Source organism: Chelon labrosus (genome assembly GCF_963514085.1).
Source record: "Chelon labrosus genome assembly, chromosome: 19".
Taxonomy (NCBI): domain Eukaryota; kingdom Metazoa; phylum Chordata; class Actinopteri; order Mugiliformes; family Mugilidae; genus Chelon; species Chelon labrosus.
In genome coordinates this window covers 7,225,382-7,241,955 of record NC_140352.1, presented here as the reverse complement: position 1 = coordinate 7,241,955, position 16,574 = coordinate 7,225,382, and the positions used below count along the sequence as shown (strand labels likewise).

General features: G+C 43.0%; 2 protein-coding genes across 6 annotated transcripts in view; both read left to right on the top strand.

Annotated features, from left to right (window-relative positions):
• Positions 1-4,813, top strand: part of pald1a (phosphatase domain containing paladin 1a) — a 56,958-nt gene extending 52,145 nt beyond the window's left edge. For all 4 annotated transcript variants that reach the window (XM_084567964.1, XM_084567966.1, XM_084567965.1 and 1 more), the window contains exon 20: positions 3,007-4,813. In XM_084567964.1, coding sequence (XP_084424090.1) covers positions 3,007-3,156 — 150 coding nt within the window. In that variant the 3' untranslated portion in view covers positions 3,157-4,813. The remainder of the gene's footprint in view (positions 1-3,006) is intronic.
• A 5,800-nt stretch (positions 4,814-10,613) lies between these two features.
• adamts14 (ADAM metallopeptidase with thrombospondin type 1 motif, 14) overlaps positions 10,614-16,574 on the top strand; it is a 48,563-nt gene continuing 42,602 nt past the window's right edge. For both annotated transcript variants that reach the window (XM_084566969.1, XM_084566968.1), the window contains exons 1-2: positions 10,614-11,160; positions 11,554-11,990. In XM_084566969.1, the coding sequence (XP_084423095.1) occupies positions 11,082-11,160; positions 11,554-11,990 (516 nt within the window). In that variant the 5' untranslated portion in view covers positions 10,614-11,081. The remainder of the gene's footprint in view (positions 11,161-11,553; positions 11,991-16,574) is intronic.

Here is a 16,574-nt window from a genome sequence, read left to right as displayed (position 1 = left end):
AATGGACTTGGGAAAAGTGGATTCTTTATTTGTTTTTGCAGCAGCAGGGAGAAAATTCATCTTGATACGTTTTGACCGCGTGTCCGAAATCCATTGTGATGTAACAGCTGTGAATCCAGTCCGATTGCGGCTGGAGGAGCAAACATTTAAGGGACGCTCATCTTGTGTTGGACAGATTCTTGGAGTGGATGCCTTAGCTCTGACTCTGCAGCGGTTGCACGCATTCACTTTCCGTCTCAGTCGCTAAGCGTCGTCTTTCGAGCCTCTGTAGCGTCTGTGTGTCTGATTTTTTCACACGTCTTTTAATTAGTAAGCCGGGCCGAGGAGTGGATGAGTCAGGCCGCCCCGCTTGACAACATCCCGGGTTTCTTCTGGGAGTCGTATCCGCTGACTAATGGTTCCCAAAGTCATTTGTTCCCATTGCAAATCTTGTACAGGAGGCGAGACTTACGGAAACACATAAAAGGATGCACTGTGAAACAAGATAATAGATGATTTCCTTACAGTGAAACAAGCTGCGGGAACCAAGTAAAGGTTAAGTTTGAGCCAATGTCGACTGCACAAAGCTAGAGTTTACCGTTACATGATACCTATTGTAAGGTTTGATTTTGCATGGTCAGCGAGTAGATAATCCAGACCACACTCTGCGGTGCCTGTGTTTACTTCTGCTCAGAGCTGGCCAGCGAGGCTATAATCATTGCGAGTGAATCCCGATACTATTATTCCTGCTCATTGTTCCAGTATGTATTGCTCAGCGTTTAACCTGACAGCAAGCATCTCGAGCAGCACTTACAGGATTACCTCAGAAGAAAACCACAGTCATGTTCTTCGCTTTCCGTACGGTTCGAAAAGTATCCTCCCACGAATCGTGCCCTTATTTACCCCCGATGTTTAAACTGCTCTTCCCGTGCACGTTCGTCTGCTCTCCGCAATTTACAGGCTCCTTGACCGCACGGGGAGGAGAGGGAAAGCTTGGATTGGCAAAGAGTTTTAGACATTACCGCCACTGACTCATTCCCCGAACGTCTTCTAGGGTCTTACAGGCTTGTCTTGATTCCAAAGCTGAGGGTATATGAAATGCAAGAAACGGCTCTTGTGTGCCTCAAAAACGGGGCCGATGCACAAATTCAATACATGGATCAGTAGTAATAAATTAACCTGACGGAATCTTTTAACAGGATTTGAGTTGTTTAGCAAGTCTAGCACAGTGCATTGAAGCTTCTCCTGCAGAGTAAACTTGGCAAGCTGTGGCTCTCCTAATGGGGTATTCAATCTTTAAAAGTTTTTTTTTTTGCAATAAAGTCTGCCAGGTTTGTTTGTACGTGTTTGTGTTGTTTGCCTTTATGGCCAGATGTTTCTGGTTGTCCGTGGTGTTTCCCATCAATCCTCCTTGGTGTTTGACAGCCACAGTGGACCGTGAGTCAGCGTGACCCCGCCGCTCTACGCTGAGCCCTCCGGAGGGAAGTCTCTCCATCTTCCTCCGTGTCCCCGTCCCTGGGGTAATGACTCAGAGACCGAAAGACAGAAGAACGCACTGTTTCCATGGTGTTGTTCCAAGGCTGTTCCATCACTGTACATAAGTATAACAGTGAGGTAGTTGGTACTTTGAGTCCGCTAAACAATGATTCATTAATGTCATGCTCTGATTCCAAAGCCTTCCAAGTTAATTTACCAGGTCACTCACTTCCATGGGACTGAGCTAACAAGCAATGTCTCTAGACATGCTAGAAGCTACTTTTCCTTTTGCTTTGCTTTGCTTGAACTAGTTTTAAAACACGTAGACCTCTAATTTGAGGAATCGTAATGAACCACGTCGCAATTTTGTGTGTGTTTCTATTCATGAAACAATCAAACAATATGTAGTCATCATCTCAGGACACCCTCAGAAGGCTCATGTCCATTCTCTGGTGAGTCCCAACTGTTTTGGAGGCACAAGGGAGACCTACATGATATTAGGAAGGTGGTCATAATGTTATGCCTGATTGGTGTATGTCCCCTTTAGTAAGCATATTAATATTATTCTTTGAATGTTGCATTCCCGTAAGCTAATTAAAGGATTGTCAGTAGAATCAGAGCCTGATACGTCCTCTTTTCCCTCTTGCGTCAAGCGTCCAAGACACTGCGTCCTACATTTCCCACAATGCAACTCCACAGCAGCTTTTATTGCTGTCTTTCAAACCAAATCCAGGCAAAGTTATAAATTTAAAGTCTCCACTCTCGAGCCTAGAAAGTTTGATGACCTCCCTAGGACATAATCCGTTACAATCAGTCGATCTTTCTTTCTTTCTTTTTTTTTTTTTTTTTCAGGCTGCCTCCAAAGTTTGGATGTGATTCACTTGTTTGCACTGACTAAACAGCACTTTTAATGCCTCTGAGCGGGCGCCAACTGTGTCGATGATGTGTTTCCGAGGAATGCCTTGAGGAGCACATTCAGTTGGACTCAAATGGGTGGTTCGGATTTGGTCACCGACCTCACGAAGCCTGTGTTTGACCACGACCCAAGAACTTTGTCGTAACTCTTGCATAGTTACGACAAAGTTTCACACAGAGAAAGCTCAAGGGCCAACTTCGCTGTGACATAATGTGGTGCAGAACCATTGCTGTTAAACTCCTTCAAAGCCTTCACTGCATATGAGCTTGGCCACACACGGGTGTAAACTGCATCTCGACTACTTGCCGGAAGCCCACGGCCGCAATGTTGTACCTTTAGGTAAACTTCTTATTTCAGCGATTGTGCTTGTAACGGGGCATTTTTACATCGCGGCGTTACGTTTTTACTGAAGCAAAGGTCCTACTTCTGCCACTTCCTGTTGTTTCCAAACCCACAGTAGATGACTATTGTTTCCGACAGCTGTTGGGAAACCGTGAGATAACACGCCGTTACCCTGAAAAAGCGGCCGCCGGAGTGTTTGTGTGGTCGTGGCGGACAAAAAAAGAAAAGAAAAGAAAAAAGCCAGTCTGGCTACGTTGCCTGTTCATTAACAATTTTGTGTGTTTCTGTGGTAGGTGGCTGCCAGAGCTGGAGTTTATGACATCCTCAACCAGCTGGGCTTCTCCGAGTTTGAGAACCCGAGGGACACGCCACTGGCCAGACTGCGCTGCCGCTGGCAACGGCAGAACATTCAGTCACTTCCTTTCCGGGGGGAGTTCATCTGAGAGAGGATCGCTGTGAATGCCCCGCAACAGCACTGTGCTTTTCACAATAAAAGACAGCCGCAGTGACATTGCCTTCTATATTTACCCCTGTATTATGTATACCATCTTCTGTTGTGTTTTTCCTTGCATTGTTAACATTTTGTGGCTGTTTTAATTTGAATAGTTGCAACAAAATGTTGCTCTTGTATTAGATATTTGTGCCTTTGCATTTTTTATTCATGTTAGACATAGAATTTTCTTATTCGTGCGCATTATGTCTCATTTTTTTTCTAATTTTCTTTAAAATTAAAGCATCTGTTGGATGAAGATGTGAGATAATTGTCATGGAGGAGAGAATCGGGCTCCACTTTAAACTCCACAGTCAGCTAAAAGGTTTTGGCTGCGCGTCGCAACCGTTTGGGACCTGGTGTTTTGCTTTCAGTCCCGACCTTTTATTTGTTAGCACAGCTGTCAGCAGTGGCCGTGCATCCGTCGGGACTTGATGTTTATATGTCCCCGTGTACATATAAAAGCTGTTGTTATTTAATTGAACTCACCAGAGGGGACAATTTCAAGAGGGGCGTTGCACAAGATGTTTCTTTTTCACTTCAAGGAAAACGGCAGTAACGTGTCCTCTCTGTTGTACCTGTTTTTTTTGTTTTGTTTTTTTACATTTAATTACATGTGTCATGATACAGGTACTAACACGTCAGGAATTTGTATGTTAGCCTTTAGTTTGGAGCTGTTTGTGTCTTTGCATTAGCAGGTAACGTGTTGGCGAACCGGCAACGCCGTGCAACTACGCCAGTGGTGGTTGTGGGCTGAGATGCAGACGTGCGTCGCCACTAGCGGCAGTTTCAGCCTTGAGCTACGGACCTCAAGCGGAGACGAGGAAGTCGCCCTTCTCGAGGAGACAGACTTTGATCGTGTGTAGTTTCCCGTTTTATCAGCGCAGACTTGCAGACTGTTAAATTTACGGCTGGAAAAAAGTCAGGCTTGCAAATACTTTGGCGCGAAGACTTGGCGCGAAGACTTGGCGTCAACTGATGAGGATTAAATATACCCTGACAAAAGTGGCATCAGCGGGAGGAAACGATTTTTTTCACGATTCATCGTTCAGAACAATAACCGTACCGTCATCCAAACGGATCAGTTCATTGTTTCCACCGAACGCCTGCAAGTTGCCTCACCGGCGTTTGTGGGACGACTTTTGCTGTATAGTATTTCTGTAACGCCTTTGTTTTTTTTGTTTTTTTTTATTGTTCCAGAGTTTTGTTACTCTCTCATTTGCTAATATCTGTTTAGCTACAACTCAAAAGTGTGCTTTAACAATAAACTCCTGCCTTAAAACCAGTAAAATAAGCCAGAAACTGAAATAAAATGAAATAAATCACAAAATAAAACTTCCTCCAGGTGTCCTTCGTTTTCTGTTTGTCCCTTTGTCTCGGTGCTTCAAAGCATTGAGACGAAAGTGAAATGGAATTGAGGCTTTGTGTTACTTGACATGTACGTGTGCAGGTTGCAATAACACCCTAATGTCTTTGCTATGCTCTTAATTTAATGTGTTTTTTTGTTTTTTTTAAAACAGCCATTCTTCTTAGAGAACATGTATTATCTTTTATTCACTGTGTGTTCCATTGTTTTTGGAGGATAAAATAAATAATTCAAATAGATTTAACCGCCTTGTCTGCTTTTTTTATTACTATCACGAGGAGAAAAATAAAACTGATCCATCTGGATTTGGATTTGGTGTTGGGGGAAGATTTTCTGACCGTAGATGCTTTGCACACAACTCTCTGTCTTCTGCTTTGTTTTATTGAAGTTTCCGATTCTGCGATGGAGCCAAGTGATTGTCTCTTCCCTCCTCGGCTTCCTTTCCCCCCCTCCCCTCCACCCCCCCAACCCCTTTATCTCAGCATCATCTTTTGCTCTAGATACGCACCGCTAAGAACCCTCTCGTATATCCGCTACGGCCTCTCTTTGTCTTGTGCCGGTGCCAGCCGCGGAGAGCAGAGCGGGTTATTATGAGCGACGAGCGGCATACATTTACACAAAACAGATGATTCATTGTTGGGCCGAAATCGTAACATATTCCAAACACAGTAATAAGGAGCTTATAGGCAGATCAAAAGACTAATCTGGGTTGCCTTTTGATGTGGACAGGTAAGGTCTTAATTAAAAAGGAAAAAAAAAAATGAAAAGAAATATGGTGACTCTCTCAAGAATGGAGGACTGTGTGAGGATTAAAAGCCGCCGGCCGGCACATCAGTGAAGCTCACTTGGCTTCGCTGGCCTTCTTTGAAAGGCTGATATCCCAGATCACTTCCCGTCTTGTAAGTGCATAGCAGGCTTATCTGTGGGAGTACGGAAGTTGTTAGGATTTTATCACACCACAGCCTATCCTGGATTATTGTAAATGGAAACCAAGTGGTCCAGATTGAAACGCTTCCTTTATAGTTTGGTTTTCCTTTTATGACTTTATGAGCTAATTTATCCCCTTTTTTGTTAGAGGTTGTTAGGCAGAGTCTGGGATATTGGTCTCTACTGGTGTCTGTTTTTTGAGACAAATCGGTTAAAAACAACAACCCGGATATGGAGAAGGCCTATTCGGTTGCAGCATGTGGCCAACTTGACTCCGGGTCAAGATAAGCCCAGGACATGAGGACCATGCTTGGATGATATAGCGGCCCCTCGCCTTTGAAATCCCTTCCAAACTCATTGAGATACTCCCCAATGTGAAACTCAAGCTAGTGGTTCTGGAGGATCCAGAGATTACGGCGGACAAAGAGCGGCATTGAGAGGTGAGCAGCGAGAGGGGATGTAATGAACTTCATGTGAAAAGCTTCCCGCTGCAGATGAGAGAGCTGCTCGGGACAGGAGGCACGGTGCCGGTGTGAGGGGTGCATGGGTGCATCGCCATCCTCTTTTGATTGTTCTTGTGTGCGTGTGAAGGCAGCGTTACAAACACCTCAGAAACTCAAGTGGGCTCTCGGCCCTCTCTGGGATTTGATCAGTAGTAAGAAGACGGTTAAGACCTTTGAAGGGATGCTCTTATACCTGCGGGTCCAGACCCTCATTTACTGCGAGCAATAATACACAATCCCTGATAGGCTAGGTATTACACACCCCACTGAGCAAGGTAATGAAAAGTCTTAGCTGGCAGGATAAAAAAGTACTGATTGAATTGATAGAGAGGTTTTAAACGCTCATTTCTAGCCTCATTCAATCTTTTGGAATATATCCCATTGATTTAGGATTTCTTATTGAGGGGCCCTTGAAGAAAGCATGGAAGGTTTGTTATGTGGTCTGTTGTGTGAGCCGTGTCGAGCTTCACTTACATAACACGACAGTCGCTAAGTGCTGCCATTGTAATATACTGTACGGTAAGTAAAAGTGGCTCCATCGAGGAAGGACATGCAATACAGGATATTATTAGAAACGTTAGATCTGCAACCTGAGTGCTTATTTGTGGCTGAGTTGTGACACACAATCAGGCTACGTGGCTAATTAACACGACAACTTAATAAATACTGAGACCTAAAACCTTGAGATTCATACAAGGTTGTCGTACCGTCAGAGTCCAAACACAGAGATTTTTCACTTGTGCACAAAAAGGACTTGGCACTAGTTTTTCAAAGCCACTCTAAGACTTTGATCAACGCTTGATCCGTTCCGTCCTTTGGTAAAATCTGTTCCCTCTGGAAAAATTCAGCTGTTCTGAAGACAGTTCGCAGGGAAAGAGTCTAAAAATGCAAAGGAACATCCAGTAAAGTAAAATCTCAGTAGGTAGCAGAGCTCCGATGGTGTCACTTTTTGCTCTCCTGAACGTGCGCAACACACGTGCTAGCAGGCTGTTGGCTGTTGCCTTTACAGTTGCAGCAATTGCTCGGAGAGTCAGCTGGTTGCCCGGTGAACTCAGCACCGCACACGCCGTCAGATACGACAAGATGAAGCTGTTGTCCAAAGGAGAATGGAGAATCACCTGTTACAGCGAAAAATAACATTTGCTTACAATCAGGTGGCAAAGGCTTCTTGTAAGTTGTGCAGACGATGATGAAATGACGTCATAGAACAGAAAAGTCTCAGAAGGGAAGAGGTCAGGGTGGATGAATGGGTTAACATAACATCTGACTTTAACTTTCTAAACTATAGACAGAATAAAGATGGACGGCGAAACGAAACAGCTCTTCAAAAGTGAAGCCAAAGTAAGTAGAGCTCCCCCTGGTGACTGTCTGCAGTATAGGTCATAAGCTCCGCCCCCTCCATGTTAGTGGGTGGGACTTGGGCCAAATTAAAACATGAAAGTACACGTTAAATAATTGTTTTTCAAGGATAGTTTCAGTCATTTTAGGAAGTTAATATGATACTGATGCCTATTCAAGTGTACATTTTTCTGATAAGTTTCGTTTTAGTTGGTTATTTGACACTACAGAAACAGGATGTGACATGATGACCACTACAAGTTGCCACGCCAACCACTCCGTGAAGCAATCCCGTGGGATTGTGACAGTTGGAAAAACAAATAAGCACAGTATATAATCCAACATTTCCTTGTAACTGGAGACGGTACGGCAGAGCGTAATATTAATTAAACAAAAACTCGAGTGAGTCTGGAGGAAGTGTGGTCGGGTCATCGATATCGTGCCTCCACTCTCGGGACCGTACTGCGCAGACTATGGCTCCAGTCGCAAGATGGCGCCGTCCGTATCCCCGGAAATGCAGCGTCAGTTTGGTCCATCCAAGGAAGTACACAGTCTATGATTAAAACCACGGTTGTTCCTTAAACTTAACCAAGTGTTTTGTTATTGTCACTATAAAACTAAACAAAGTACTTGTTTCAATCCAAACCACGAGCTTTCCCTAAACTTCAGTTGAGTTCTTGGCCTAAACTTCAACTGCAATGGTAGCAGTTCAGTTCAGCTGTTACGGTAATGGTTTTTATGTGGCACCAACACATGATGTTCTCCTGTGGGATGTAACTCTTAGCAAGAAGAGTAAAGTGTAGCCTACACTGAAATAACCCGTTAACTTTCCACAAGATTAAACTGAAAACAGATTTCAGTTTAACTCAGTTATTCGGATATGAAGTAACAAACGGGGCAGAAAACTCTTGGCGCAAATTTAGGGACACATAGTATAGGCATATTGTTGGAGCTGCACCAGCAGTAAAGACTCCCACACTAATTGGATTGTCTTAAGGAAAGTCAAGGGAACCTCATCTGTTTTATCTGCTCACTCTCAACCTCTCAGTCCCAGATCCCTCCATCCACTCGCTGCAGACGCTCCTCTTCCCTCAAGCTGCCGGGCAGACTAGCAGCTGCTTTGCATCTCCCTGCATCTCACAGATGAAAAGTCACATATTTTCTCAGCACGCTGGTATGGCTAGACCACATTACAGCACACGCTGAGGCATTCACAGTTCCAGACTCTGTACTGTAACCTCTCTCTCTCTCTCCCCACGGCTGGAAACGCAGTGGAAGAACTTTGATTCTTCGCAAACTCCCGCACAAACTTGAACCCGGCCACTTCACAGCATATTAAATGTGTCTGGTTCGGGTTTTTAGAAAACATTTTTGGTATGAAAGGGAACAAGGACATTTGCATTTTTCAGAGCGTGCTCAATTTTTGCTCCTACACTCCTGAAGGACAGAGTGTTCTGTAGTAGAAAATTGTTCTGGTGTGTGGACTTAACCACAGACTGTGAGTGGAGCTATTCATTTCAGAAGGGAAAAAACAAGGCTTCTAATTGAATACTATGCTATATTGTGGAATGTCATCCTGGCTTTTGGACACATACGAGAAAAAAAAAACAACAACTCTAAACAGTATGGATGGAAAAACTGCATAAAACTCCTCACAAGGCAGTTAATGGTTTCCATCTCTTAATGCTGTGGTTAGTTTCCATTGCTTATTAATGCACAACTCTGGATCACCATCCAAACCTCTTCATTGCTGCCCTGGGGGGTGGATGACTGCTCCAAAACCCACACCTGCTCCATGTTGACCCATCCTGGGAGCCATGAGCTAATTAGCCACAGAATGAGAGCAACCAACCACTTGTGCGAGACCACCACCAGGGCCCAGACACAGTCGAGGAATTGCTGAGGGAAAAGAATGTCCAGACTAGACATTTTTTCAAAAAGTACCTGAAAGCGAAAACTCATTTCATCCCAACCCCCTTCCCTTTCCTTTGAGAAGGATTCCAGAGTTGTTGGTTCAGTCTCAGCCTGGTCATGTCTGACTAAGTCTGGACTCCAGCAGGTCGAGCCTTGGCCAGAAAAAAAAAAAAAAAAAAAGAAGTCCGGGTTGCCTGAGTTTTAACAGGCTGTCATTCCACTGATGAAATCTACTGTACCGTTTTTCACACATGCTAAGCCTCTAATGACGGCGCTGGATTTGTTCCCTTTCTGGAAATGGAACTCATGCTCACAGTGACATCTGCAGGATTAGCCAATATTATGAAACATTAGACGCAAACCGCGTGAAGACATTACATCAGATATGTGTACTTTGTTGATACTGGGTTCAGATATGGAACATATGTAGTAATTAGATATTATTCTTATAGCCAGTGAGAGCTTTTTACCTTTTAAAGGGCACACTTACTATTCATTTTACCATGCTCTTTGTATCTATATTCAAATATGTGCATTTAAACACACGAATAAATGGCAAAATCAGTTCTTAGGGTGCACCGTGTGCTGTATTTTTCCACAAAATTTCCTTGCAGTGCTGACATACAGGTTGCAGTTATTAACTTAAAGTGGGACGTTGATACTTTGGAGGGCATTCAGTTTATTTTAACCAACTCCAGAGCTTCAGATCCTTCCCTGAAATAGGCTCAAGAACAAATTAAAGCAGTGAAAATCGTGGGGCCACTTGTTTTGGAGACGTGAACTTACCATTGCCTCTGGAATACTACTTTTTCCTCTATTTTCGTTCTTTTCTCCTACATTCATACATTTAAAATAGTTTTTTCCCCCAATGTTGTCTATTTTGACAGTGGATTGTTGTTGTTTTTTTGTGATTTACAGTATGGTTTCTAATGCCATCCTTGATTTAGAGCCATGCTATTACTAACATGTGTTTGTGGAGTAATGCAAACACGCATGAGTTATTACCCTGCAGAGTTTTTCACCCCTTTGAATAAAGATTCATACGTTTGAGCTGTGGCTTTTGCCTTTTTTTAAATTTATTTTGCAAAATACATTCAGTGATATAACGTCCGAATTCTTTTTTTCTTTTTTTTCTTTTTTTTTTGTGGTTATGGTTGTATCATAGACTGCAGGACTGTTTATTTTTTATTTTTTACACAGTCTATGGTTTGTATAATGGTGAGAAGGCGCTCCCACTGTTGGCTGGTAGTGGCGTCAAGTTGAGCAGTTGTGAGTTACGCAGCCGAACCATTGGTGCGTAATGGTGCACGACTGGACGGCAGATGTTTCACCAACGGGACACTCTGTCTCTGCACACTTTTATCTGAACCCTCCTGAGTTTTTTTTTTCTCCCCCCTCTCAGCGTAGGCGTGCGTTAACTTGGTCTCCTGTCTTTTTAAAAGTTATCTGAGGAAGGAAGAGGAGAAAAAGAAGGAGGAAAGGAGAAAAAAAAAGTGGCTTACTCCTTCAAACCGTCCCGGTTTTTTGCCGGGGAATTGTCGTCATCAGCACCCCAGATATCCCCCCCTTAGCTCCCTAAATGGATGGGACAGCCTTGGTCTATGCAGTTCAGCGCAGGCCAAAAGATTGGAAACAACTTGTGAGTATCCGTCAGTTTGGCGTCTAGAGGGAAACGCTCAGAAATGCCCGGCTGCTTCGCTGGAGCTCAACTCTGAGTACTTTTCTCCTGCACTGGTGCGCTTTCAGGAGGAAGGACTCTGCTGCTCAAAGTTTACAACAGAAAAGAAAACTTAGCGCTGAAGTGGCAGCTCCCATACTATAGCGCTCGCTATGGATTGTATGTATTTATTGATGTGCTTTTCACTCACTCAAGTATTTTTCGGGCACATTTTCGCTGCAGAAACCCATGGTAAGTTCTCCATTTATTTTCTTTCTCCCCCTCTTCCTTTTGTGCTGTACAGAGAAATGCGACCTACAGTTTAAAAGTGGGATTTTAATGATATAAAACGAAGGATTGCAATTATGGATGGGTCAACATACTTATTCCGAGAGCCTTAATGATCTGCATGAACCACATCAATACAGGCTTTTGCTGGGTTTCCATTGTAGATATCCGCAGTAGGCTTTATTCCCATAAGAACATTCATCCTGACATATTTAATATGCTTTGTATAATAAAGTTTGTCCTTATTCAGTTCTTTTCTCATTGATTTATAATCAGATTTATAGTCTTTTTCCATAGGAGCTAGCTTGGCATAGGTCTGTGAATGTGATTCTCACTTGACACTATCTGTTCCATCAGAAAATCTCTCTGGAAAGTTAAGTGAATATGGTCTTATCGTGCCATTCAGCACAGACTCCCACGGCCGGTATATTTCTCACGTGGTCTCTGCTGGAAGTGGAAGTCAAGGTGCTGCTGCTGCTGCTGCCGGCGCCGCTGATGCCATCTCAGCCCTTGGCAGCAGCAGAAGAAGAAGGGTGGCCCGCAGCGCCCCCGAGATGCCCTCAGTCACCCCTGCCTCGGCTCAGCACTTGTTTTTCAATGTCACCGTGTTCGGGAAAGAACTGCACCTACGCCTTAGGGCCAATAGAAGACTGGTGGCACCGGGGGCTTTTGTGGAGTGGCAAGAGGACTTTAAGGAAAAGGCCAAGGAGCGTATCCACGGGGACTGCGTTTTCACTGGGGATGTGAGTGACATGCCGGATGCTACTGTGGCTATCAGCAATTGTGATGGACTGGTAAGTCACCAATGCACAGCTGATAAACTAGTCTGATATAGCAGGAGGACATTTTAAAGTCCCTCAGATTAGACACTATCTCTTACCCAAACTTTGACATTATTCTCATTTTAAAAATATAACATTAAAGTAATGTCAAATCTGTCTTTTGAGCAAAACTCTTGTTCAGTAGGCTGAAGAGGTGGCTCAAAGTTTGAGGTTTGGTTCTTTGTTGATGAGCTGCTGTCGTGTCAGTTAGCGTGTATGCTAAATTACAGGTTAAGCATCAATCAGAGCGTCCTCATGTTATAAAACAGAAGCTCAACATCATGATATCTCTACTTCCTACTAAATATACCAATCATTTATGTTAAGTTTACCACAAATATCCCACATATTAGCAGTTGCATGGTTGGAGAGTCTGGATGCTGATCTTTTACTGGTCACATGCCCATCAGGCTGCCAGTGATTGGGCTAGAACAGAGCGGGTCCGACCAATGACAAAGTAGAACATGTGCTCCAACATCAAGTGCACAAGCAAATTGAGTCGAGTGATAATTCTTCACTCAGTCACACATTTAGTCAGTGGATCCATTATTAGCATAAAAGTAGAGTTTAGTGCAGCATTAGTGAGAAGAGGTTAATTAGATACCATTTACAGCAGTGAGTTAAAAGAGACAGCTAGCTGAGGCTGAAAATCTAGAGCCTGCAGAGATTAGCAAATCGGAATCGGATCTAAAACGAAAACAGCAGTTGAACCCATGCCTTGAAAAGCAATGTAGCCTATTTAAAGCAAATCAAACTGACTTGATGCATCCTAAGTGTTGACTTGGTTCCACTGATGAAATCTATCCTCATAAAAGCAAATAAAAACGGTCCACTGGGGGTGCGCCTCCTTCTCCATTACTTCCACCAATCTACTCCCCATTCTGCTCTTTCGCTTAGTGTCATCACGGCCTTTGAAAGTGTGTCACGAGCAACGGGACCCGAGCCGATAATGGATGTTTGCAGTCGGGCAAATTAGAGTGAATTTTTTACGTAAACAGCCGTGTGACATTTGAATTGGCTGAACTGTTCTGACAGAAATGACGTGTGGAATGGGAGTGAAGATAACCTTGTGACCCCCGGAGCTTTTGAAGCCCTCCAAATGAGACAGCTACACGCTTCTTTCCCACTTGTTATTCCCCGTCTAAATTATGACACCTCCAGTGAGAAAATTGTATTCACAGGTCCTACAAAAGGCACAAGTGTATGCTCTTTTGCCCTCTAGCGCCATTATATCTTTGCTCTATGACATCTCTTAACACTCACATTGTTTCTCATCATCATTGCATCCTTATAGTTTCTATGAATTAACACAACAAACCATGCTAACTAAGCAAACTGGTTAAAAGACAATATATAGAGTTGTGACTTCTTACTCAGTGTAATAATACTGAATGGCGTGCAGACAATGCCATGCTGTTTTCTGTAATCAAAGGAAAACACGACCATGTGTGTGTGTGCCCTCCAGTGACTCATCACAAAGACAAGTGATGCATTGGCCTTATGCAGCACAATGCTGCATTCACCTACGGACACAATAGGAACGGGACCTTAGCCTATACATTTGGTAAAAGCACAAGGGATGGCATTCTTTGTTTCCTTCCATTTTAGACCAGGCCCAATGCAGAAATTGTCAAAATTATGTGCTGTCAACTAGCAAAGTCACAGGAGTGATTCTAACACATTTTAAGTTTCAGCCGCTCGTCTGTTTGCTTCTGTTTTACAAGTTTATTCTCTGCGAGCTTTTGTTCTGCTGGTATGCTTTACTCGCTGCTGTTCTCTGTCTGTTTTAAGAGCTTATCTTCTGTGAATTTTTGTTCTTCAAGTTTCTGTTCTTGCTAGCTTCTGTGCCACCAGTTATGTTCAAGCAGCATCTAGCAAAGTCAGAGGAGTCATTCCAGCTCCACTCTCTTGTAAGCTTCTGATCTGCAAGCAATTTTCCAGTTGATTTTTTTTTTCATTCTGTTGCCTCTCTTCTCATTTTGAGCTTTTGTTAGGTTAGTTTTATTCTGCTAGCTGCTGTGCTCTTAGCTTCTGTCCTGTGAGATATTGTTTAGCTAGCCTCTGCCCTGCTAACCCTTCTGTGATAGCAACTGCTTTGCTAGCCTTTCTTCTTCTGGCTTTCCTTCTAGTAGCTTTTGTTCTGCCAACTGTGTTCTGCAAGTTATGACCTGGTAGTCACTGTTATGTTGATTTTGTGAGCTTCTGACCTCTAAAAGTTTCCTTCTGCAAGCTTTTGTTCTGCTCGCTTGTGTTATGCTAGCTTTTGCTCTAATAGTTATGTTCTACTAGCTGTTGTTCTGTTCCCTTCTCTCCTGCAAGTTGTTCTGCTAACTTCAGTTCTATTGAGTGAGTTGTTCTACTAGTAAGGTTGTGGTAGCTTCTGCCAAAGTAGTTCATTCAGGACCAGTTTTGTGTTGTCCTATGCTCTGCTAGCTTTTGTTTTGCTAGTTACTTTCAAGTAGCTGCCGTTCAGTTAGCTTCGCAAGCATTTATTTGGCCAACTTATGTTCGACTACCTTTCGCCTGTGCGAGCATTTATCCTGTTAGATTTTGTTCCTCTAGGTTCTGGGAGTTTGTTTTTATTATTATTTAATGCTAGCAGCTGCTTTCCTTCTGCTCTAGAAATAGTTATGTTCTATAAGTTATTGTTCCGTTAGTATCTCTCCTGATAAACTTTGTTTTCGGCTAACTTCGGTTTAGTTGAGTGAGTTGTTTTACTAGTAACGTTGTGATGGCTTCTGCAAAGGGAGATGTCATCTGCTCTGCTAGCTTTTCTGTTGCTATTTATGTTGCTTATGTAGCTGCTGTTTTCTTAGCTTCTGCTGTGCTAACTTCTTCTGCGCTAGCTTCTGCTCTGCAAGCTTTTGTTGTGCCATCTTTTTCTGTTATGTTATTATCTCTATTCATTGATTTTGCAAGACTCTGTTCTGCTTTTTTTTCCTGTTAGCTTTTTTCCCCTAGCTATGTTTAGGTAACTTCAGTTCTGCGAACATTTGTCCTGCTAGATGTTGTTCTGCTAATGTCACAGTCTGTCTGGAGCCCCAGGATATTTCCTGTTGGTCTGAGGGTTGTTTTGACCTGCCGTAATCAATCAACTTGACCACAGTGATAATACGACAAGCAGGAATGAGTTGCCACATCTCTCAGAATCCAAGTATCTGGGTGCTACCATCTCGTAATAATGTTGTGAGCCAAGGGTGCTGGAGATGTTGTACTGATAACACTATGCCTCCTCAAATAGATGGTCCAAAGAAAAGGGGAGGTGGTGCAGAGAGGGTGAGAGTAAAAAAGAGAAAGGTGTGACAAGGTCAAAAATACATCATGATAAAACTTGTTATACTTGCGGCTATGTAGGCAATATTCAGGTTCAATGCAGTTGTTTTGTACTTTATGTTCAGGTTTAGTGAATGCTTGTTTTTTGATGACTTCAATATGCTTGAATATAAAGAGACTCAACTGGATGGAGTCAGATTCCTACCTGATCTATTGTTGTCTGTGTCCAAAAAGCATTGTTCTGATTTTCATATCATTACATTTTGAGCTCTTAAAAAATATGATTTACTGTATTGTCTTGAACCTCACTATAATCTCAATTTTCGTTTTAAACAAAGGTCGTTCAGTGCCACAGTTTGTAGTGAAAGGAAGGAACCACTGACAGTATTGTTGGCGTGAGACAATAGATCAATAAAAGCAGATAACAAATCAGTTCTGTCCCAGGAAACAATTTTATTGGATCACAAAAATGATAAAGATCTCAATAAAGAAAATAACAGAGTTTTAGATCATTTTCTATAGATGTGTAGATAAGACTAGAGTACATTCTTACAAAAAAATGTAATATGATATTTCTGGGCATGTGTCCTCTGATGGCACTCAGTTTTGTGTGTGTAGTGTTAGAAATTCACAAAACGTATTCTGAAAATGTAGAGTTTCTTTGACATTGTATCTGGAAACACATGCTGCTTCAAATGTCCCATTTCAAAGCTTGGAGCATCACAAACGGCATTGTATTCACTCCTATTGTACTGCGGTGGCGGCAGAAGTCTGAGGGTAGGCAAAACCAGAACTATCTGCACGCGTAAATACCGCTCAGCACACAATGCATGTGGGAAAAGATGTTTTGTTTGTGATTTGGGTGAACTTACCCTTTACAGGCTGCCGTCAGTCAGACTCGTAGGAATATTGTCCATGTGTTTCCTCGCATCAAAGCCAACACAAACATGGACCTGTCTGTGCATGCAGGGGTGCACGGGGAGCATTTGAAGTTGCACAGAGTGCTCGCAGGCAAATTATTTAGTCTGACATTTCAGCTTGATGTGGAGGGACGCGGAGGAGATCATGTCTGATGAAAGGACTAAGTCTGAAAGGTGTAAGTATGTGGATCATGTGCGCGGGACACCATATGCGGGCCAAATCTTTGAGATGCACCGCATGTCTTGATGTACTTATCAGCACTCTTCAGAAGTAGTTTGATGGGTTCCCTTATAGAGAACAAACATACTGAATTACAGCTTTTCAATGCAACTGAAATTGAGAAATTAGTGTGTACCCTGCAGT